At 42.1% G+C, this 23,535-nt stretch overlaps 1 protein-coding gene across 1 annotated transcript in view; it reads right to left on the reverse strand.

Annotated features, from left to right (window-relative positions):
• LOC106567810 (transcriptional regulator ATRX) overlaps nucleotides 1–15,831 on the reverse strand; it is a 36,895-nt gene extending 21,064 nt beyond the window's left edge. The window contains exons 1-14 of the mRNA XM_014137568.2: nucleotides 15,578–15,831; nucleotides 14,956–15,065; nucleotides 14,803–14,858; nucleotides 14,645–14,697; nucleotides 14,392–14,519; nucleotides 14,140–14,256; nucleotides 13,944–14,053; nucleotides 13,721–13,788; nucleotides 11,765–13,602; nucleotides 11,570–11,636; nucleotides 6,460–6,611; nucleotides 6,007–6,171; nucleotides 5,772–5,889; nucleotides 5,527–5,632 (exon numbers count right to left, since the gene is read on the reverse strand). Coding sequence (XP_013993043.2) covers nucleotides 5,527–5,632; nucleotides 5,772–5,889; nucleotides 6,007–6,171; nucleotides 6,460–6,611; nucleotides 11,570–11,636; nucleotides 11,765–13,602; nucleotides 13,721–13,788; nucleotides 13,944–14,053; nucleotides 14,140–14,256; nucleotides 14,392–14,519; nucleotides 14,645–14,697; nucleotides 14,803–14,858; nucleotides 14,956–15,065; nucleotides 15,578–15,597 — 3,108 coding nt within the window. The 5' untranslated portion in view covers nucleotides 15,598–15,831. The remainder of the gene's footprint in view (nucleotides 1–5,526; nucleotides 5,633–5,771; nucleotides 5,890–6,006; nucleotides 6,172–6,459; nucleotides 6,612–11,569; nucleotides 11,637–11,764; nucleotides 13,603–13,720; nucleotides 13,789–13,943; nucleotides 14,054–14,139; nucleotides 14,257–14,391; nucleotides 14,520–14,644; nucleotides 14,698–14,802; nucleotides 14,859–14,955; nucleotides 15,066–15,577) is intronic.
• Nucleotides 15,832–23,535: the final 7,704 nt, after the last annotated feature.

The raw sequence follows: 23,535 nt of genomic DNA on the forward strand, positions 1-23,535 counted from the left end.
GACAAATCAGCAAGGTCAGATCAAATGGTCTCTCAACGGTAATGGAACCGGATAACGCAGTGCGTCTCATAATCAAAAATGTGTAGGGACAGGTATAGTAACAGTCAAAAGTTTGGACATACTTACTCGTTCAATTTTCTACATTGTAGAATAATAGTGAAGACATCAAAACTATGAAATAACACATATGGAATCATGTAGTAACCAAAAAAGTTAGAAAAATAAAAATATATTTTATATTGTAGATTCTTCAAAGTAGCCACCCTTTGACTTGATGACAGCTTTGCACACTGGGCATTCTCTCAACCAGCTTCACCTGTTAAGCTTTTCCAACAGTCTTGAAGGAGTTCCCACATATGCTGAGCACTTGTTGGCTGCTTTTCCTTCACTCTGAGGTCCAACTCATCCCAAACCATCTCAATTGGGTTGAGGTCGGGTGATTGTGGAGGCCAGGTCATCTAATGCAGCACTCCATCACTCTCCTTCTTGGTCAAATAGCCCTTACACAGCCTGGAGGTGTGTTGGGTCATTGTACTGTTGAAAAACAAATCATAGTCCAACTAAGCCCAAACCAGATAGGATGGCATATGACTGCAGAATGCTGTGGTAGCCATGCTGGTTAAGTGTGTCTTGAATTCTAAATAAATCACAGACAATATCACCAGCCAAGCACCCCCACACAATCACACTTCCTCCTCCATGCTTCACAGTGGGAACCACACATGGGGAGATCGTTCACCTACTCTGCATCTCACAAAGACACAGCGGTTGGAACCAACAATCTCAAATTTGGACTCATCAAACCAAAAGGACAGATTCTCACTGGTCTAATGTCCACTGCTCGTGTTTCTTGGCCCAAGCAAGTCTCTTCTTATTATTGGTGTCCTTCAGTAGTGGTTTCTTTGCTGCAATTCAACCATAAAGGCCTGATTCATGTAGTCTCCTCTGAACAGTTGATGTCGAGATGTGTCTGTTGCTGTTACCGTTAGCACCTCTAAGCACGGGGTACGGGGTACGGGGAAAAAAATATAATAATGTATGAAATGTATGCATTCACTACTGTAAGTCGCTCTGGATAAGAGCGTCTGCTAAATGACTAAAATGTAAAATGTAAGCAGGCGACACCATTCTGTATACTTCTGGCCCTTCTTTAGACACTGTATTAACTAACCTCCAGACAAGCTTCAATGCCATACAACTCTCCTTCCGTGGCCTCCAACTGCTCTTAAATGCAAGTAAAACTAAATGCATCCTCTTCAACCGATCGCTGCCCGCACCTGCCCGCCCGTCTGACTTAGAATATGTGGACAACTACAAATACCTAGGTGTCTGGTTAGACTGTAAACTCTCCTTCCAGACTCAAATTAAGCATCTCCAATCCAAAATTAAATCTAGAATCGGCTTCCTATTTCGCAACAAAGCATCATTCACTCATGCTGCCAAACTTACCCTCGTAAAACGGACTATCCTACCGATCCTTGACTTCGGCGATGTCATTTACAAAATAGCCTCCAACACTCTACTCAGCAAATTGGATGCAGTCTATCACAGTGCCATCCGTTTTGTCACCAAAGCCCCATATACTACCCACCACTGCAACCTGTATGCGCTCGTTGGCTGGCCCTCGCTTCATATTCAACGCCAAACCCACTGGCTCCAGGTCATCTATAAGTCTCCGCTAGGTAAAGCTCCGCCTTATCTCAACTCACTGGTCACCATAGCAGCACCCACCCATAGCACGTGCTCCAGCAGGTATATTACACTGGTCACCCCCAAAGCCAATTCCTCCTTTGGCCGCCTTTCCTTCCAGTTCTCTGCTGCCAATGACTGGAACGAATTGCAAAAATCACTGAAGCTGGAGACTCATATCTCCCTCACTAACTTTAAGCACCAGCTGTCAGAGCAGCTCACAGATCACTGCACCTGTACATAGCCCATCTGCAAATAGCCCATTCAACTACCTCATCCCCATACTGTTATTTATTTTAAAAAATGCTGCTTTGCACCCCAGTATATCTACTTGCACATTCATCTTCTGCACATCTATCACTCCATTGTTTAATTGCTAAATTGTAATTATTTTGCCACTATGGCCTATTTATTACCTTACCTCCCTAATCTTACCTCATTTGCACACATTGTATATAGACTTTTTCTATTGTGTTATTGACTGTATGTTTTTTTATTCCATGTGTAACTCTGTGTTGTTGTTGTTTGTGTCGCACTGCTTTGCTTTATCTTGGCCAGGTCGCAGTTGTAAATGAGAACTTGTTCTCAACTAGCCTACCTGATTAAATAAAGGTGAAATAAAAAAATTTAAAATTAAAAACTTGAACTCTGTGAAGGATTTATTTGGGCTGCAATTTCTGAGGCTGGTAACTCTAATGAACTTATCCTCTGCAGCAGAGGTAACTCTGGGGCTTCCATTCCTGTGGCGGTCCTCATGAGAGCCAGTTTCATCATAGCGCTAGATGGTTTTTGCAACTGCACTTGAAGAAACTCTCAAAATTCTTGACATTTTCCGGATTGACTGACCTTCATGTCTTAAAGTAATGATGGCCTGTAATTTCTCTTTGCTTATTTGAGCTGTTCTTGCCATAATATGGACTTGGTCTTTTACCAAATAGGGCTATCTTTTTTATACCACCCCTACCTTGTCAAAACACTTACTGATTGGCTCAAACGTATTAAGAATGAAAGAAATTCCGCAAATTAACTTTTAAAAAGGCACACCTGTTAATTGAAATACATTCCAGGTGACTACCTCATGAAGTTGGTTGAAAGAATGCCAAGAGTGTGCAAAGCTATCATCAAGACAAATGGTGGCCCAGCCAGAGCCTGGACTTGAACCGGTCGAATATCTCTGGAGAGACCTGAAAATAGCTGTGCTGCAACACTCCCCATCCAACCTGACAGGGCTTGAGGATTTGCAGAGAGGAATGGGAGAAACTCCCCAAATGCAGGTGTGCCAAGCTTCTAGGGTCATACCCAAGAAGACTCAAGGCTGTAATCGCTACCAAAGGTGATTCAACGGTGTACTGAGTTAAGGGTCTGAATAATTATGTAAATTTGATATCATTTTTATTTTTAATACATTTGCTAAAAATCTGTATTTGCTTTGTAATTATGGGGTATTGTGTGTACATTGATGAGGGAAAAAAACTATTTAATCAATTTTAGAATAAGGCTGTGACGTAACAAAATGTGGAAAAAGTAAATGGGGTCTGAGTACCTTCCGAATGCACTGTATGAAGATGAGCTTAAGTTACTAAGTAAAGGGACTCAGCTGCCACTCCAAAATTAGTTATACTGCTTCAATGCCTTCCTAGACAAAATTTCTGTGCTCAAGGTGGCAGGAAGACTTTGTCTCATCTCTTCCTAACTCAGTCAAACACCCTGCAATCATTCCCAAGGAACACCACATCACGAAAATGATAATTGCTCACTACCATGGAAAAGGTGAAACACCAGGGTAAAAGGCCTCACACCATTAATGAGATCAGGTCAAATGACTACTGGATCCTAGGTATTAATCGGGCCGTAGCACCTCATCTTCGCCGATGTGTGACTTAGAAAGCTCAGGAGACCCACAGAAGAGCAAAATATGGCTGATCTCCCTCCAGAGAGCATGGACTCATCACCTCCCTTTACATACTGCGGTATGGATTGTTTTGGCCCATTTATCATTAAGCAAGGACAAAGAGTGCACAAAAGGTATGGTCTTCTCTTCACCCGTTTTTGCTCTTGTGCTGTTCATATTGAAATGTTGGATGACATGTCAACAGATGCCTTCATTAATGGTCTGCGCTGCTTCAAAGCCATGAGCTATGTGGTGCAGTTTGTCAGATTAAATGTGAGCAAGGAAGCAATTTAGTGGGAGCCAAAAATTAACTGAAGGAAGCGCTCAAGGAAGTTGACATGGACAGGCTGACTGCCTTTCTCGCTGAGAAACAGTGTGACTTCAGCATGAACGCTCCCCCATTCATGTCACGTGGGCAGCGTCTGGGAGTGACATATCAGGACAGTGAGAGGTGTCCTTAGCTCCACACTCTCTTCTGGTAGACTAGATGATTCTTCTCTACGAACCTTTTTCTACGAAGCAATGGCAATTGTAAACAATCGCCCACTCACAGTTGACATCCTCAATGATCCAAACAGTCTTGAGCCACTCACCCCTAATCATCTGCTTACTATGAAATCTACCACAGCTCTACCTCCTCCAGGTATGTTCATGAGGGAGGACATGTACGCTCGGAAAAGGTGGCGGCATGTTCATTATCTAGCAGAACAGTTTTGGAGCTGCTGGCGAAAAGAGTATCTAGCCAACATCGCCATCAGGCAGCTCTGGCACACCCTGAAGAGAAACCTGCGAATCGGTGACATAGTGATGATGATAGACAATGATCTGCCTAGGAATGAGTGGCGTTTGGGAAGAGTTTCAGAGACTACTGTTGATAAAGATGGACTAGTAAAGAGAGTCAAAATATGTGTTGGTGATCGGATGTTAGACAAGACAGGCAAGCGTCTCACCAAGCTGTCAGTGTTCGAACGCCCAGTTCAGAAACTGGTCTTGTTGCTGGAGACTGGTATCTAACCATAATCTCATACTTTTGAATGGTTTGTACTATGATTCCATACCTTTATGATACCCTATATATGGTCATAAGTCATTTAAAGTACAGAAATAATTTGTGCTTTGTGTATACCATGTAAATTGCTCGTGGGAGTGTAAATGAAACCCCAAAAACAAGTGTCAGACCACAATGTAAATTGGACAGTGCAGTTAGATTAACAAGAATTTAAGCTTTCTGCCAAAATCAGATATGTCCATGTCCTGGGAAATTTTCTAGTTACTCTGGATAAGAGCGTCTGCTAAATGACTTACAACCTCACGCTAATCCGCTAATCACATTAGCTCAACTGTCCCGTGGACGGGACACCAATCCCTAAGTAAATAAAAAAATAAACATTTTGACAGCATGTTTTTTGCCTGTTTTACACGCAAAGGGTACATGGGAAATGGGCGTCCAAGAAACAACGTCAAACTTAGCACCTAGCTGGAAAGAGATCAAGGTATTTACTGTCTTTCAATACTGGTCTTGTTTCAGAAATCTTTCTAATTCTATAGAACGTCTACTGAACAGATATTTGTATTGTAATTGATTTTCTGAAGTCTGCTAGCAATATAACGTTATTAGCTGTAGCCTAGCTCCACTGTTGGTGCTGGCTAATATTAGTTAATCTTGCACCACATTAACAAGCTATTGGCACGTAATCAACTATTTGGGTAGAAATTCTCATGCATATTGGTGCATTTGACATATGAAGCATGCCAATGTAAAGTTGTGTAAAAGTGTATTGTTTGTGCACTCTGTTGTTCATATTGTAAGAGCATTTATGGTTTGTTTCTCCATCAGCTCTTACGGTGTGTTTATGGAAATGGTACCGCATTAAACTTTCATGAACCATCAGTTTGAGAGTTGACCATTCATTCAACTGGGGATGCGACAACTAGTGATTGGTTACCTTATCGACACTGGAGTCAGACAGCACAATATACGAGGGTTGCTGCTTCTTCTGTAGATAACTACGGACTGATTCCCTCTCGACTCTAGAGCTAGATGATGTAGAGCTAAGGAGACAAAAGAGCAGAAAGATATTTCACTGATGCACATGTAATGCACATATAATGAAAGAAATGCACATGTAATGAAAGAAAATTAGGGTTTCCTTCCTGGTTAGCAACACTGACCAATAAGGAGTCTTCTTACCTTTTGAGCATCTGTTCATTGCCCTCGTTCTCCGATTGGCTCAGCTCTTCACTCATACCAGACTCTTCCTGCTGTGATTGGCTATCATCATCACTACTCTGGCTATCCAATTTCTCACCTGAGGTGATGGAAGAAAGCAGAGAATGAGTTTACTCTGGGTAACAGAGCCACTCCAACACTAGGGCACTGATGATATCCAATCATAGTCGTACCACAGAACCCATCCCATACAAACCTTTGGTTCTTCTAGACTTCCTGACTTTCTGCTCAATCCCATTTTCTTCAGCGGTTTTCTGATCACTTGGATTTCCATTGTCAAGGCTGAGCTTGTGGCGTAGCAGACGATGTCTGTGACGTGTTTTACTGGACTCAGAGTCAGAGGTCAAACTGGAGGTCTCCCCTGCAGCAGAAACAACATGTTATATTGTCAGGACATCATATTCCTATAGTGAATGTCAATGCAACCTGTACACTAACACACAGTAACACAGGGTGATGGTTTAGATCATCACAACAATAATGGGCCTACTTTAAAATGTTCAGTTACTAAGCAACAGGTGATGTCAGATAAGTATTTCAGCCTAATGTAAAAAAAAAATGGCTTATTTAAAGCAACACTAAATTGAGCTTATTGCTGCATCTCAAAATAAACTTGAAATTGTAGCGGCGCTATGGAGGGATCACTCACCATTCTCATCGGAGCTTTCATCTTTCCCATCTTCTTGCTCCTTCTCTTCCCTGTCAGATTCATCATCATGTGATGACTCCACGTCTGAAGAGAAATCCTCCCCCGATGAGTAGTTGGCTTTGATTTGGGCCAAGAGCATTTTCTTAGCGATTCTTTCAGAAGCAAGGGAGAGAGGGAAAGGGACCGGGGGATCATTTTAATGATCATCACATCAAATCCATCAAGCACTGCTTAATAGGTTTATTCTCTAAAGGAACTGGTCTTTATATAGGAATTTACAATCAAGATGCAGGATTTCACCTTAAACTTAATATTACCAGGAGATACATTTATTCTAGAATTAATGAAAATAACAAGGTAATGTTAGCTATTCTAGTATCACTTTGCAGTCCCCCACCTGCAAACAGCCGACAATAGAGTTTAAGTGACTACGAGAGGGGAAAGGCCATTGCATTAAGTAGTTGAATGTTTTCTTTACTGATGTGAATACACTAGATGACCAAAAGTATGTGGACACCTGCTCATCAAACATTTTATTCCAAAATCATGGGCATTAATATGGAGTTGGTCCCCCTTTGCCGTTATAACATCCTCCACTCTTCTGGGAAGGCTTTCCACTAGATGTTGGAATATTGCTGCAGGGACTTGCTTCCATTCAGCCAAGAGCATTAGTGAGTTTGGGCGATTAGGCCTGGCTCGCAGTTGGCATTCCAATTCATCCCAAAGGTGCTCAATGGGGTTGAAGTCAGGGCTCTGTCCAGGCCAGTCAAGTTCTTCCACAACAATTTCAACAAACCATTTCTGTATGGACCTCGCTTTGTGCATGGGGGCATTGTCATGCTGAAACAGGAAAGGGCCTTCCCCAAACTGCTGCCACAAAGTCAGAATCGTCTACAATGTCATTGTATGCTTTAGCGTTAAGATTTATCTTCACTTGAACTAAGGGGTCTAGCCAGAACGATGAAAAACATCCCCAGACCATCATTCCTCCTCTACTGAACTTTACAGTTCGCACTATGCATTCGGGAAGGTAGCGTTCACCTGGCATCCGCCAAATCCAGATTCGTCATTCAGACTGCCAGATGGTGAAGTATGATTCATCACTCCAGAGAACACGTTTCCAGAGTCCAATGGCGGTGAGCTTTACACCAGTCCAGCCGACGCTTTGCATTGCGCATGATCTTAGGCTTGTCTGCTCAGCCAGACACCCATTTCATGAAACTCCTGACGAACAGTTGTTGTGCTGACGTTGCTTCTAGAGGCAGTTTGGAACTCAATAGTGAATGCTGCAATCAAGGACAGACGATTTTAACGTGCTACAGCAATCGGCAGTCCCGTTCTATGAGCTTGTATGGCCTACCATTTCACAGCTGAGCCGTTGTTGCTCCTAGACATTTCCACTTTACAATAACAGCACTTACAGTTGACCTGAGCCGCTCTAGCAGGGCAGAATTTTTCCAAATTGACTTTTTGGAAAGGTGTCATCCTATGACAGTGTCACATTGAAAGTCACTGAGCTCTTCCGTAAGGCCATTCTACTGCCATTTTTTGTCTATGGAGATTGAATGGCTGCGTGCTAAATTTAATACACCCGTCAGCAACGGGTGTGGCTAAAATAGCCAAATCCACAAATTTTAAGGGTTGTTCACATACTTTTGCATATATAGTGTATGCTGTGAGAAAATAGATAGAGCTAAAACACTGTCAAGGACGATTTCACTTCATTTAATTTTGTCTTAACGCAACACATTGAGTCAAAAGTCAGATGACTTAATGACCTTGTAAACAATCCCTCCATAACAAATATCTAAGACTTATCACTCAGAACAAGATGAACAAACCCGGTCCTATATAGAATAAGGAAGACATACGAGACATCATAAAGGGTATTAATTTATTACAACGAATAGTTTCTCTTACAGAGTTCATTCAATTACAAAAGTAAGAACATATTCTTGTTTAATGCATGCTCTACAAGTAACAGGCCTCTACAAGGCTAACACTACAGCACCTCAGAGCTAAAGACAACATAAATGATTAATTCAATTTGAAAATACGTTTTCTAACCACTGTTTTTTTTGTTGGTACGAAAGAAAGTTTGTAAAGGGTAAAAAAGAAAACAGGGTCAAAATGGTTTTGTAGGGCTTTTTCCAAGTTCCATACTCTGTGAAATACATGTACGTATCCATTTAGACATGAATATGTTTTGCAGAAAGAATCCTTTTGGCAGATAGTAATAGTTGAACGAAGCCTCTGATGAAGCCTCAGCGAGAAGTACGTGTACATGATGAGGGCCCCATATGAGGCAGTAACAAACAGCAGCGGCTGGCAACAGCCTCGGCCTGGGCCTTACCTCAAGTGTTTAAACTGGGAAGAGAGAAAAATGGAAGAAAAAAAGACACTTCACTACATACTCGTCTCACAGCAATGTTGTAAGGCTGACCTCAGAGGTCACAAAGTTGTGGTTGAATAAAATGCATTACAACCATTCTACAGGACCAGCTTTCAGAGCTGTTGCTTAGGGCATTGAGCTTCTCCAAAGTGAAATGCAATTGCATTTAAATACTTTTAAAAGTAGCTAAATGGCCAATAAATGTGGCCTTGCATGCAAAACAGACATGAAAATACTGAAAATATGATTATGGATCGAGTACAATAAACAAAGCATACAAGAAATTCAGCTTGGTGCCTGTGGTAAGAAAAAAAACGGCTCCCAAATACAGTACAGTAGGTCTAATAATCAGTGTATTTGGTATACTGCTGTTTAGCATCACAAGTCCTCTTACTCTGCTTAGCCCTCAACCTGTCAGAAGCGATATATCATATATTTTAAAATTGAATCAAGCAGAATAGATTGTAGTGCCAGTCTGTTCAGAGAGAATCGGATCGTCAACCCATCTTATTAGTATGAGTGTGAGAATAGCAGCACGTAAAACAGCCACATAACCACTGACATATTGCACATGAACGTTATCAATATAGCAAAGAAAGAAATCTCCATATGGTAACCATATACCAACAGAATTACCAAATACTAGCAGAAACTTGTATGATTTTACAATGACTTAGAGAAATTAGCCAAATCCAGCAGCCACAAGGGCAGTGGTGGAAAAAGTACTCAATTGTCATACTGGAGTAAAAAGATACCGTAACAGAAAATGACTCAAGTAAAGTCACCCAGTAAAACACTACTTAAGTTAAAGTGGTTTAAAATTGACTTAAGTGGTGGTGGAAAAAATACTTAATTGTCATACTTGAGTAAATGCAGAAGCTACACATCAAATTCCTTATATTATTCAAACTATTTTATTTACGGACAGCCAGGGGCACACTGCAACACTCAGAAATAATTTATAAAACGCAGTATTTGTGTGTTTAGTGTGTTCGCCAGATCAGAGGCAGTAGGGATGACAACCCGTTATATTGATAGGTACGTGAATTTAACTATTTTGCTGTCCTGCCTGAGCATTTTAAATGTACCAAGTATTTTTTGGTGCCCAGTAAAATGGGAGTAAAAATAACCTATTTTCTTTAGGAGTGTAGTGGAGTAAAAGTAAAAAAAGTTTAAACATAAATAGTACAGATACCCAAGAAAATAACTTAAGTAGTACTTCAAAGTATTTTTACTTAGTTACTTTTACACCACTGTACAAGGGTGCAGTCATGTACAATACTGCCAGCCTAAAGAATGCCTGATCATAAGTTGACCATTACAGCATGTATAATATCATCAGGGTCTGGGTTCTAAATCCCAGTCACTTCAGAAATAACATCAAACTCCATGATGACTAATTCCCAGTGAGAGGAACATAATTCACCCCATCTGGTATAATGACACAGATATATCCAGATCTGTAAGTGAAGTCTAAGGGCATTTTCAGGTTTGTATTGCGTACACTGGTGTGGATTGGTGGTGTGGTTTATTAGTTAACCATTTTAGGATATGCTTTGCGAAAAACAAAAATTCTACAAAAACATCACCTTACTGGTTTTCATGCATGTAACTTGTACTACCATCAGACTATAGATCAAGAACCGAATCCAGATTCAAATGAGTGTAACTTAATATATTTGGAGCAAATAAAATGATACATTATTTACAAATAATGCAATCAAATCCTTAACATGGCTTAAAATAAGTTTTAATATTCAGTATACAGTCATTTATTTTTGTAAAAAATTAAAAGAATATTGTATGTGGAAGAAATAAGGATGACTTACAGCAGGGGTGTCAAACATACGGTACGCGGGCCGGGAGGGCGTGCAATCCGGCCCGCGGGTTTTCTTTTCTGGTGGAGGGGGGCGAACTCAATTTACCTTATTATGACTCAAACCAAATCGAAACTGTAAAAATGATAATCAAACAACATTCATAGATTCTTGACTGAGTCCAGTTCATGAATAAATCCCAGAAATTAAAGCTAGACAGTCAAGGACCATCGCAAATTCCAAAAACGACGGATAGGGAAAAAAAAATTGCACATTTTGACGGCAAGGAAATACCAAAAATATTCTGTGCGGCCTTCTGGACCTCGTTTAAGACTGAATGCGGCCCCGGGGGGAAATTAGTTTGACACCCCGGACTTACAGAATTGTTAACCAATGAGAAACTATGAGATAAAATCATTTCTTTAATCTGTTTTTATAAGTTTATAATGCTTTTGTGCAAAGTGATGCATTAAACAGCATTTTCCCTTCTTAATCGCCTTGGTATGCACAGAGACATGGACTCAACTGATGCCACATTCTGCTAATAGACACGTCACATTTAACTTCAAATTAAAGACAAAAAAATGAATTAAAGAATAGGTAATCAACGAAAACAGAGTGGCATAAGTGGCCTATCATTTATAACACAGCCTAAGCGAGGTATGAGGAGGGGTTTCTCCCTGCGCTTGACACGTACCTCTGAACTTAACACTAGAAATTGTATGGGATAGCTGCTGGTTTACTGCAGCTGCGAGTTGGACGAGACCGGTTCGATTGGGACGGGGTCTTGACAACAGAGGAGTCCCCATTATTAGCACTCAACTTAGGGTTCCGTGGCATGGCCTTTCTCCTGCGCCTAGGGTGTGTTACAAACGCTATGTCCGTTCGTTCTGAACCATACCTATTTTCTGGATCGTCATCATCTTCTGCTGCCCAAGAAGGCCCAGACTGGGGATGCTCTTCATCGCCTACAGAGTACAAAAAAATTGAGAAGGTTATTTCAACATTTGCCACTGAGCTGAAAATTGTTAAAAATACAGCTCAGGAATGCAGTGCATTGTCTAAAAAGTACAGAGAAAGTGAGAGACCAGCTCACCGGACGACTGGTGGAAAGCTGCTGCCCCCAGTAAGGCCACCTCCTCAGTGATAGGCTTGATCTTCTGGTCACCACTGTCATCGCTAGACTCAGAGTCCAGGTCCCCCTCTTCTTGACTGGAAGAGGATGGCGTCTGCTTCGTTCTATGCTCGGATTGAGGTGTGCTTTGAGGCTTGGCTGCCTGGGTATTACCCTCCTTGCTGGATGTAGATTCATCCTCTTTCTTGACCTTCCGAGGTCTGCCCCTGGGCCTATGTTGCGGACTGTCCTTGCTGGGGGTAGGTTCATCCTCTCTCTTAACCTTCCGAGGCCTCCCCCTGGGCCTGGTCATAGTTTTGATCTCCTTCTGCAAGTCCGGATCGTCACTGGAGGAATCAGAGTCAGAGGAGCGGTCTGGCACCTTGCGTTTGCGGACAACTCTTTCTGGAGAGAGGGGCGTGTTCTTCTTCAGGCCGAAGAGGCATTTCTTGGTCACACTCCGATGGTCTCCATCGTCACTCTCGGCTTCGTCTGAACTGCGCGTCATGGCGGCCCGCTGGAGGACAGCTGGGACCTCATCGGAGTCAGAGTCATCAGTTCCTCTCCCAAGCCCTCCCTCGTCAGCTCCTTGAGGCACTTCAGCATTGGGGCTGGTGTCAGGGTCCGAGTCACTCTCACTGTCCGCACCCGAGGGGGTAGGCTGGGTCTTGCCCTCACCTGGCCTGCGCAAGGGAGTGGTCTTTACCCGAGGTGAGCGTCTATTATCTGGTTCCTCTTCCAGCTCCAGAGATTCACTTCCCTCAGCAGATTCATACTCCCCCTCAGTTACAAGTTCAATAGATTCACAGTCTCCCTCCCGTTCCTCCACTTTTTCTTTTCCCTCTTCCTCTTCCTCCTCTGCCTCCAACTCCACTTCCACCTCCAACTCTGAGGGGCCAGAGAGTGGCTCTTGTTCAACAGGGGCAGGTGAAATTTGCACCACCAGTTGTTTTGTCACGTTGCAAGCATCTTCTCCAGGCTTTGAGTTTTTCCGCGGCCTGCCTCTACCTCGTCTGGGAATTATCTCTGTGCCAAGGACACCTTTCATTTCAATTGAGGACGAAGGCCTTCCATCATCCATAAAGCCATTTGAGTCTGAATCATTCTCTTCCAAATGTTCAGCTGCAATTTTCTTTAAGTAATGAAGGCCATTCTTATCCGAAATGTCAATTTCCACACAACCCTCTTGTTCTTGTTGAGGTACATCAGTATCATCAAACGTGGGGTTTTCGCCACCATTTGGCAAACCCATTTCTCTGAACTCCTCCAAAAGGGCTTCCTCCAGAGCTGTCTGAGACTTCTTCAGACCCTTCAGTACTGACTGGAAAGTCTTCAGGTATTGTAGCTTTAACTCAGTTGTCTGTTTCTGCTGCATGCCACCTTGAATGAACTTCACAAAAGTTGTGTTTACGGTGTTTGTTGAGTCCACCAGGTTTTTAGCCTTTTTGGCCATCTCCTCTGGAATTTGAAGGGTGTTGTAGTTGAACACAACGTGACCATCCATGCCACTATGGTTCCAATGACCCACGGGAATGTTTTGAGAATGCCTTGGATGGGAGTCATAATGTCCAGATTTTCCCTCGCCTCTGCCCCTCTTGCGGTGGTCTGGCCACAAATGCCCCAAGTTGTCAAGGACGTTGTCACAAGCGACGACCAGGTCCAGAAGAGGCTCTGGGCTGCATACGTAGCAGTACCACTTACTCTCCTCATCCAGGATGCCAGACAACTCTTTTCGCCCCAGGTTCCGCAAAATGCATTTCTTACAGAAGGCATTGGGGCAAAAGTCGCAGCAGATCAGGTTTCCCCCCTCTGCACACCATCTGTAAAAAGCAAATATAATAGACTGAAGTAATGATTAACGAACCAACCTGTATGTTTATTAACATCTCAGGATTTGCTTGGAGCATCTTGTTATATAAGAGAACCACCCCATCGTACCTGCACTGTTCATCCATGCCATCACAATCCTTGCTGATGTCATCACTTGAGTAATACTTGAAACAAGACTGAGAAAATAATAAGATAAGAAAATTAGGAATGGAGCCCCTAAAAATGTAGATGAGCTCAACAACATTGCTGAAGAATGCCCATTTTAACCAATGTGATATTAAGCCCATTTATTTAATTGACCCATTCTTTGACAGACCCAGGATCCTCTCACCTTGCAAATAAGTACTTTGAGTACTGGATGTTGATAGAAGGAGTCCCTCTGGAAGTGGTTAACTTGCTGGCCACAGGCTGTACAGCTAACAATCTCCAAGTGTTCACCACCTACAAACACACATCAATCATCATTCTGTGGCACACTATTTTAACTTAAAGGATATGTATTTTCCCATTTATTAACGAAAGCTCACCTCCACGTCTCCTAGAAAAAGCTCTCTTCAGATTTCCAGATTTTCCGCAACGGAATTCGGGACCTCTGAAGTCATCTCTGACATTTTCCACTGGCTCAGGCCTCACCAGTACAGTGCCTGTGCATAAGACATGTAAAAACACATGAATGAAAACCAAAGCATTTTCAGTTCATTAATGCATTATTACATTATTAATTTCCAGTGATTATATCTCCGTACAGTTTAATTGCAAGCAGTAGTAGAAAAACTAACCTTTAGGTAACCTTGATACATCAGGATAACCATTTGAATTGATGATCAAGCCATCATCATCATCATCACTTTCATTTGAAGCACCAGATTCATCCAGTCCACTGTGTTTAATTACAACTGAAGGTTTTCTGTAATACAAGTGACATCCATTAGAGCATGCACATACATCAAAATACTGTGTTTTTATGTTTCCCCATCCATAAACAATGTACATGAAATATCAAATTTTTCAAAATATCAAAAGGAAGCCCACCTCCTGGAACCACATCCAGACTGCTTCAAGGTGTCTGTCGAGGTCTGTTGAGGCTGTATTCAACAAGAACATTTTACAAATATATCTTCTAGATCTGAATCAACACTGAATACTCTTTGGTCTATAACAGCCTAAACTGATACTTCTCATGTTAATACCTCAAGAGGGGTTCGGTCTGTTGAGTGTGGCTCCACACAGTCCTTGTTTGTCATACCTGTGAATTAAAATCAGTAGACAATTGTGAGTCACTACTAATATTACTACAAACACCACCATGCCTGAGTTAAAGTTACACTTATTAAAGTTCTCACCATCAGGACTTTCTGTTACCAGTCTGTCCTCATCATCCTCTGGAGCATGAGCCAAGAATTCATGCAGTTTGGTCACCAACACATCGAGCTTGCTCGTGCCAGGTGGAACGCTAAAAGGAATGAATAGAATGACCAGTAATTCAACATATGTCCTCAATCATGCGAGTTTCTTTCAACAACCCCCCCCCCCCACCTTCGTTCAAATGCCTAACCAAAAGTGTTTGGATGTGATATAGCTATGATGTGGACATATCTGTCCTTGTGCGCATCGGTCCATTTCCTTCAGGCACAGTTATTATCATGATTCAATACTTGGCTAGTAATGCATTCCAGATCATTGACAAAACAATTTAGTTAGCTAACGTTAGCTAGCTAACGTTCGCTAGTAGCTATCATACTTAAATATCAAACAACATGCATAACTTTGGGCACAGATATGTGGCCATCTTGATGCACGTACTAATTTAATGTAAATGTTACAAGTAGGAGTAGCAGCTTGAATGCGAAAACTGACTAACTAGCTACTTTAGGACTATCTGCAGCAAATAAACTAGCTAGTTAGCTATTGCTTGCCCGATTAGCTTGTTCAGGCAGCTGGAGACCTTTGCTATATTAACGTTACCTGAGCATCTCTGAGGACATGTTGAGATGGTCAAATGCACCTTATGCAAACGGCGCACTATATGGGCTTATTCCCCCCAAAATTTCACAATTACCCTCATTATTCCAAGTAATTTTTGCTCAGATTTCTAACACAATGCCAGACACCGACAGAGGCGCTAGCTAAGCAAAAATGGCGCTGTTTCTCCGATGCCTTCGTCATTGCGACTGCGCAGACTTGAAAATGGGCGCGTTCCAGTCTGTAGGCCTACCACAGAAAGAACAATGAGCTAGTTATAAAAAAAATCATTGGGCGTACTGTATCTCGGTATAAAGACTGTAGCTGTATACTACATACTATTAGTTCATTTTAGTATACTGTAAACGAAACATATCATTTCAATTGAGCCTACTATAGTTTCGCCTATCTACCGGAAGTTGATTATGTTGCTATGCAACATCTTGCTAGCTTGTTAGTGTAACAAATGACTTGCTAGACATTTTATGATTTCGGGTGTTTTGTAAATTCAATATGGAGTGCCAGAATGCGCTTGGGCGTTCGTAAATACAGAGCCTTGTCAGATTGTCCGTTTGTACTTCCAGGGCCCACACCGGACGCTCTGGCTGAGGAATAGGGTTGAACCGAGTGTTCAACGTCAGTCAAGCACCCAAGCTAACTGGCTAACGTTGGCTTGCTACTTCCAGACACAAATGAGAGAACACCTCACTCTGACCATTTTACTCGCCCTAGCAGAGATGGTTAGACTGTTTTCATTTCATCCAGAGCGTTGGTGACTGTAACTGTGCTGCTGGCAACAATTTAATAGCGCATTTTTTTTTGCCAACGTTCACTGACAACGGCCACATTCAACAGTGTTGAGCATTCCTACATTCATCAGATATGTGCTCTTGCACGCTCAGATGAGAGTGCTCTGATATCGGAGTAGATAGCCAGAATTAACAATGCCCATTGAGAACGCACAACGACTATAGCACTTAACTAAGAATGTGAATAATCAAGTAAATTAACGTTGGGTAGTTAGTTAATGTACTGCCTGGCAAGTTCGATGTATTAGCCAAATAACGTTAGGTAACTAGCTAACATATAACATCATACTGCTGTAATGCTATGCGGTTCGTAAGGATATTAGCTAACAAATTGTCAGTCATCGTAACTTATTTGAGAAGTCATTACTTTATTACATTTCTTAACATTTGTCATAGTTAGTTAAAGCAATTAATTAGTATCCGCTCTCGTCGAACTTCGCCTGTATATTTTCTGTCATTTTCTTCACATCTGAAAACGTTGTGAAGCCACACCCATTTTCTAAAGAATGGCATTATGGGACCTAAAGCACGGAAATACGTCCACTGCTTGCATACTTCGTATTTTGGCGAATTTAGTACGACATCCGGGGACTTTTGGCATACTAACTATATCCATACTATGACCTATAAGCATACTATATACTTAATGTACATCAGAAATAGTGCGGTTAGTATGAGGCAGCAGTCCAAACACTTAGACACCCTATCCCTTCAGCCCTCAAATTAAGTTGACACTTCTGATGACGTTTCATTTTGTATTTATTTTTATTTAACCAGAAAGGCTAGTTGAGAACAAGTTCTCATTTACAACTGCGACCTGGCCATGACGTCTGACGAGTATACACTTCATGACGTCTGACGAGTTTACACTTGCAGGGCGAGGGAAGAAGGATTTATTTGTATTATTATTATTTTTATTAACAACAAATCAATACAGGAAGTACATCTGGTAACACAAGTATATATAAATAATATACAAAGGACAATTGGGCTAGGGGGTACAATATCACATTACACAAGGACCTTAAGGGACATACATATACTTATTATTCTAACAGATTTTTTGTTTGTAGAGTATGTAATTGTCTTAAAATACAATTCAATTTCTTTTTGTAAGGTAAGAAAATGTGGTGTTTTGTTTGTAAATTTACATTCGTGAATATGAAATTTGAATAAATTTGAATACAATGCCAAAAAAGATGCAACACTGTTTCTGGGTGATCATTACAAAAGGAACAATTTGAGTTGATGTTTTCCTTAAACTTCTTCATATAGTGGTTGGCAGGATAATATTTATGAATAATTTCAAAGGAAACTTCCTTAATTTTGTTAACAAGTAGGTATGTGTGTGGCAACATCCACACTTTTTTCCAACAGATATTATCAATAAAGCCATTCCAATAAGGCATGACATAAGGTATAGATACAACATCCTGCTGAAACAAGGTTGTTGAATGGACCAAAAGAGAAACAAATCTTTCCTACTGATGAGTCAACAGGGTCAATGGAAGGTAGGCTCTGAGGGTCAGGTCTTGACACATTCCTGAATAATAAAGCAACACTCGAGGGAATGGCATCTAAAACAATTGCAAAATCTTTAGGTGTTACAGGGACCTTGTAAAGTGATAAGAATTCCTTATAACTAAGTAAAATACTCTCTGCATTTACCAGTTGGCTCACCAATAGGATATTATTTCGGAACCAATATTCCAAAAACAAAGAAGTATTTTTATACAATATATCCCGATTATTACATATATAATATATGTGTGGAGAAAAATTATGCTTATAAATTAAGGACCATGACAAGAAAACCTGCCGATGAAAAGCAGAAAGTTTCACTGGAACTTTGGCAATATTATAATTGCAAACCAACATGAAGTTAAGGCCACCAAAAGTATAGAAGACATGATGAGGAATAAAATTCCACATAGAAGTGGGTCTTCTTAGGAATTGTTTTATCCAATTGATCTTAAAAGTATTATTTAAGGTAGTAAAGTCCAAAAAATTCAGCCCACCATTCTCATAAGTGTTCATTACAACAGTTTTCCTAATGTAATGGGTACGGTTTCTCCACAGAAAGTTGAAAAGCATCTGGTCTATCTCCTTGCTTATTTTACTGTCACGATATAAAGATAGAGTGCCATATGTTAGTCTAGAGATACCTTCAGCCTTGGATTTTAGGACTCTTCCTTTAAAGATAAGTCCCTCTGTAGCCATTGATTTAGATTCTTCTGGGTTTTTCTTAATAAGAGGGTTAAAATTGAGTAAGCCTCTAGACTTCTGATCCTTTGTAATGGAATACCATAATATGAAGGTGTCACAAAATCTTTGACAGCCATGAGTTCACATTTATTGATGTTAAGATATAGACCAGACGCTTTGGAAAAGGATTGTATCACATTAATCAATATGGGAATTTGGTTAGCGTTTTCAGAAAAAGTATTGTATCGTCAGCCAGCTGGCTTATAATCATTTCTTTACCAGCTATGGAAATACCTTGTACAGGACTATTATTTAAAGACTTTGTAAGAAGGGTGATTAATAAAAACAGGTACGGAGAGATAGGACAACCTTGCCTAATTCCTCTCTTTAACTCAAATCTAGGTGAGGTGCCATATTTCAATTTGATAGAGCTGTTACCATTTGTATAGAGTCTTAATAGCCTTACAGAAAAAATTCCCAAAGCCAAGTCTCTCAAGGGAGTGGAAGAGGAACTGATGCTCTACTGTGTCAAATGCTTTATAAAAATCTAAAAATAATATGAAGCTATCCTCGGTTATTAGGTCTGAGTAGTCAAGTATGTCTAATACTAGTCTGATATTGTTAGAAATATATCTGTTCTTCATAAAGCCAGACTGTGATTCATCAATGATTGCATCCAGGACTTCTTTAATTCTTTTTTCAAGTAGTAAGGCTAATATCTTATAGTCATTATTAAGAAGACAAATTGGATGCCAGTTATCGATGAGCAGCACTTATTTTTTAGGCTTAGGTATCAGTGTTATTAACCCCTGACTCATTGTAGGAGGGAGAACATTGCTTTTAATACTCTCTAAAAAGACTTCAAATAGGAAGGGAGCTGCTTGTTCAGAAAATAATTTGTAAAATTCTGATGTAATTCCATCAACACCTGGTGATTTATTGTTCTTTAGATGTTTGATACTCTATAATCTCTTCAACTTTGATGGATTCATCACACTGTTTAGATTCTATATCACTGAGAGTAAACAGTATTCAGTGAGTCAAAAAACATATCTGTGGATTCCTGACCGTACGTAGAGCTATACAATTTTATGTAAAAAATTGCTACAGTATTTAGCGATTCATTTTTGGTCATCTGTAATAACACCATCAATGCTTAACTTATGGATAGTATTATTTGTAGAGTGAAATTTCTCAAGTCTAAAGAAATAGGAAGAACTCTGTTCTACCACCTCAATCAATTTTTTCCTAGATCTAATAAAAGGCTCCTTCTGCTTTTAATCTATATATATTATCCAGTTTATTTTGTAACTCAATCAGTTCCATCTTCTCCTCCCCCGAGAGGCCGGCTGGGGACTTCTGAGAAAGGGAAGTGATCTTAATGATCACCTTTTCCTCCTCAGCTCTTCACCTTTTCCTCCTCAGCTCTTCTGGTCTTACAAGATTACTACCATATTTTCTAAGGTATTTGGACACCTCAAATTTAAAGAGCTCCCAGTTCTTGCAATAAGATTTTTCTTCACAAGCCCTTTCCCAAAAGTGTGAAAGCAGATCTTTAACCTCAAACTTAACTATATCATTATTTAATAACGAGCTTTTTAGCTTCCAGTAGGATGCTCTACCAAGGTTAGTATCAGGGGTAAATATTTTGATATCAATGTAAATGGCCCTATGGTCTGTGAGGGGAGTAGTACAAATATTTTTAGTAACACACTCACTATCAATACATTTGGATATAAGCCAAAAATCTATTCTGGATTGTCTGGAACCTGTTTTGTTACTCCAAGTGAATGATTTGTCGGCCGGAAACCTCTCTCTCCATATATCAGTAAGATCAAACTTTTCCATAAAAGGTATTAAACCCAATTTCTGATTGGTTGGACTACCTGGGGGCCATCTATCAGTTGAATTATCTATAGTAATGTTAAAGTCCCCTCCTATCAATAATAACGAATTCGGAAATTTAGATAACCAATGAAGTATATGTTTCTCTATAAATTCAAGCAACTCATTATTCTCATGTTTCGTGTTGTACCCGTAGAGGTTTACAGTAATGAGCGTAATGTCATTGTAACTGATCACAAGACAAATTTACATTTAAGTAATTTAGCAGACGCTCTTATCCAGAGCGACTTACAAATTGGTGGATTCACCTTATGATATCCAGTGGAACAACCACTTTACAATAGTGCGTCTCAATCTTTTAAAGGGGGGTGGGTGGGGGGGGGGGGTAGAAGGATTACTTTATCCTATCCTAGGTATTCCTTAAAGAGGTGGGGTTTCAGGTGTCTCCGGAAGGTGGTGATTGACTCTGCTGTCCTGGCGTCGTGAGGGAGCTTGTTCCACCATTGGGTTGCCAGAGCAGCGAACAGTTTTGACTGGGCTGAGCGGGAACTGTGCTTTCTCAGAGGTAGGGAGGCGAGCAGGCCAGAGGTGGATGAACGCAGTGCACTTGTTTGGGTGTAGGGCCTGATCAGAGCCTGAAGGTACGGAGGTGCCGTTCCCCTCACAGCTCCGTAGGCAAGCACCATGGTCTTGTAGCGGATGCGAGCTTCAACAGGAAGCCAGTGGAGAGAGCGGAGGAGCGGGGTGACGTGAGAGAACTTGGGAAGGTTGAACACCAGACGGGCTGCGGCGTTCTGGATGAGTTGTAGGGGTTAAATGGCACAGGCAGGGAGCCCAGCCAACAGCGAGTTGCAGTAATCCAGACGGGAGATGACAAGTGCCTGGATTAGGACCTGCGCCGCTTCCTGTGTGAGGCAGGGTCGTACTCTGCGAATGTTGTAGAGCATGAACCTACAGGATCGGGTCACCGCCTTGATGTTAGTAGAGAACGACAGGGTGTTGTCTAGGGTCACGCCAAGGTTCTTAGCACTCTGGGAGGAGGACACAATGGAGTTGTCAACCGTGATGGCGAGATCATGGAACGGGCAGTCCTTCCCCGGGAGGAAGAGCAGCTCCGTCTTGTCGAGGTTCAGCTTGAGGTGGTGATCCGTCATCCACACTGATATGTCTGCCAGACATGCAGAGATGCGATTCGCCACCTGGTTATCAGAAGGGGGAAAGGAGAAGATTAATTGTGTGTCGTCTGCATAGCAATGATAGGAGAGACCATGTGAGGATATGACAGAGCCAAGTGACTTGGTGTATAGCGAGAATAGGAGAGGGCCTAGAACAGAGCCCTGGGGGACACCAGTGGTGAGAGCACGTGGTGCGGAGACAGATTCTCGCCACGCCACCTGGTAGGAGCGACCTGTAAGGTAGGACGCAATCCAAGCGTGGGCCGCGCCGGAGATGCCCAACTCGGAGAGGGTGGAGAGGAGGATCTGATGGTTCACCGTATCAAAGGCAGCAGATAGGTCTAGGAGGATGAGAGCAGAGGAGAGAGAGTTAGCTTTAGCAGTGCGGAGAGCCTCCGTGACACAGAGAAGAGCAGTCTCAGTTGAATGACCAGTCTTGAAACCTGACTGATTTGGATCAAGAAGGTCATTCTGAGAGAGATAGCAGGAGAGCTGGCCAAGGACGGCACGTTCAAGAGTTTTGGAGAGAAAAGAAAGAAGGGATACTGGTCTGTAGTTGTTGACTTCAGAGGGATCGAGTGGAGGTTTTTTCAGAAGGGGTGCAACTCTCGCTCTCTTGAAGACGGAAGGGACGTAGCCAGCGGTCAAGGATGAGTTGATGAGCGAGGTGAGGTAAGGGAGAAGGTCTCCGGAAATGGTCTGGAGAAGAGAGGAGGGGATAGGGTCAAGCGGGCAGGTTGTTGGGCGGCCGGCCGTCACAAGACGCGAGATTTCATCTGGAGAGAGAGGGGAGAAAGAGTTCAAAGCACAGGGTAGGGCAGTGTGAGCAGGACCAGCGGTGTCGTTTGACTTAGCAAACGAGGATCGGATGTCGTCAACCTTCTTTTCAAAATGGTTGACGAAGTCATCCGCAGAGAGGGAGGAGGAGGGGGAGGGGGAGGAGGATTCAGGAGGGAGGAGAAGGTGGCAAAGAGCTTCCTAGGGTTAGAGGCAGATGCTTGGAATTTAGAGTGGTAGAAAGTGGCTTTAGCAGCAGAGACAGAAGAGGAAAATGTAGAGAGGAGGGAGTGAAAGGACGCCAGGTCCGCAGGGAGGCGAGTTTTCCTCCATTTCCGCTCGGCTGCCCGGAGCCCTGTTCTGTGAGCTCGCAATGAGTCGTCAAGCCACGGAGCAAGAGGGGAGGACCGAGCCGGCCTGGAGGATAGGGGACATAGAGAATCAAAGGATGCAGAAAAGGAGGAGAGGAGGGTTGAGGAGGCAGAATCAGGGGATAGGTTGGAGAAGGTTTGAGCAGAGGGAAGAGATGATAGGATGGAAGAGGAGAGAGTAGCGGGAGAGAGAGAGCGAAGGTTGGGACGGCGCAATACCATCCGAGTAGGGGCAGAGTGAGAAGTGTTGGATGAGAGCGAGAGGGAAAAGGATACAAGGTAGTGGTCGGAGACTTGGAGGGGAGTTGCAATGAGATTAGTGGACGAACAGCATCTAGTAAAGATGAGGTCAAGCGTATTGCCTGCCTTGTGAGTAGGGGGGGAAGGTGAGAGGGTGAGGTCAAAAGAGGAGAGGAGTGGAAAGAAGGAGGCAGAGAGGAATGAGTCAAAGGTAGACGTGGGGAGGTTAAAGTCACCCAGAACTGTGAGAGGTGAGCCATCCTCAGGAAAGGAACTTATCAAGACGTCAAGCTCATTGATGAACTCTCCAAGGGAACCTGGAGGGCGATAAATGATAAGGATGTTAAGCTTGAAAGGGCTGGTAACTGTGACAGCATGGAATTCAAATGAGGAGATAGACAGATGAGTCAGGGGAGAAAGAGAGAATGTCCACTTGGGAGAGATGAGGATTCCAAATAAAGTGACCAATGGGGTCACATTCCGAGTGTAGAATATTACCACCAAAGGTATTTTTCATTGTAGTGACACCAGCGGAGCGT

Source organism: Salmo salar, chromosome ssa13 (assembly GCF_905237065.1).
Source record: "Salmo salar chromosome ssa13, Ssal_v3.1, whole genome shotgun sequence".
Taxonomy (NCBI): domain Eukaryota; kingdom Metazoa; phylum Chordata; class Actinopteri; order Salmoniformes; family Salmonidae; genus Salmo; species Salmo salar.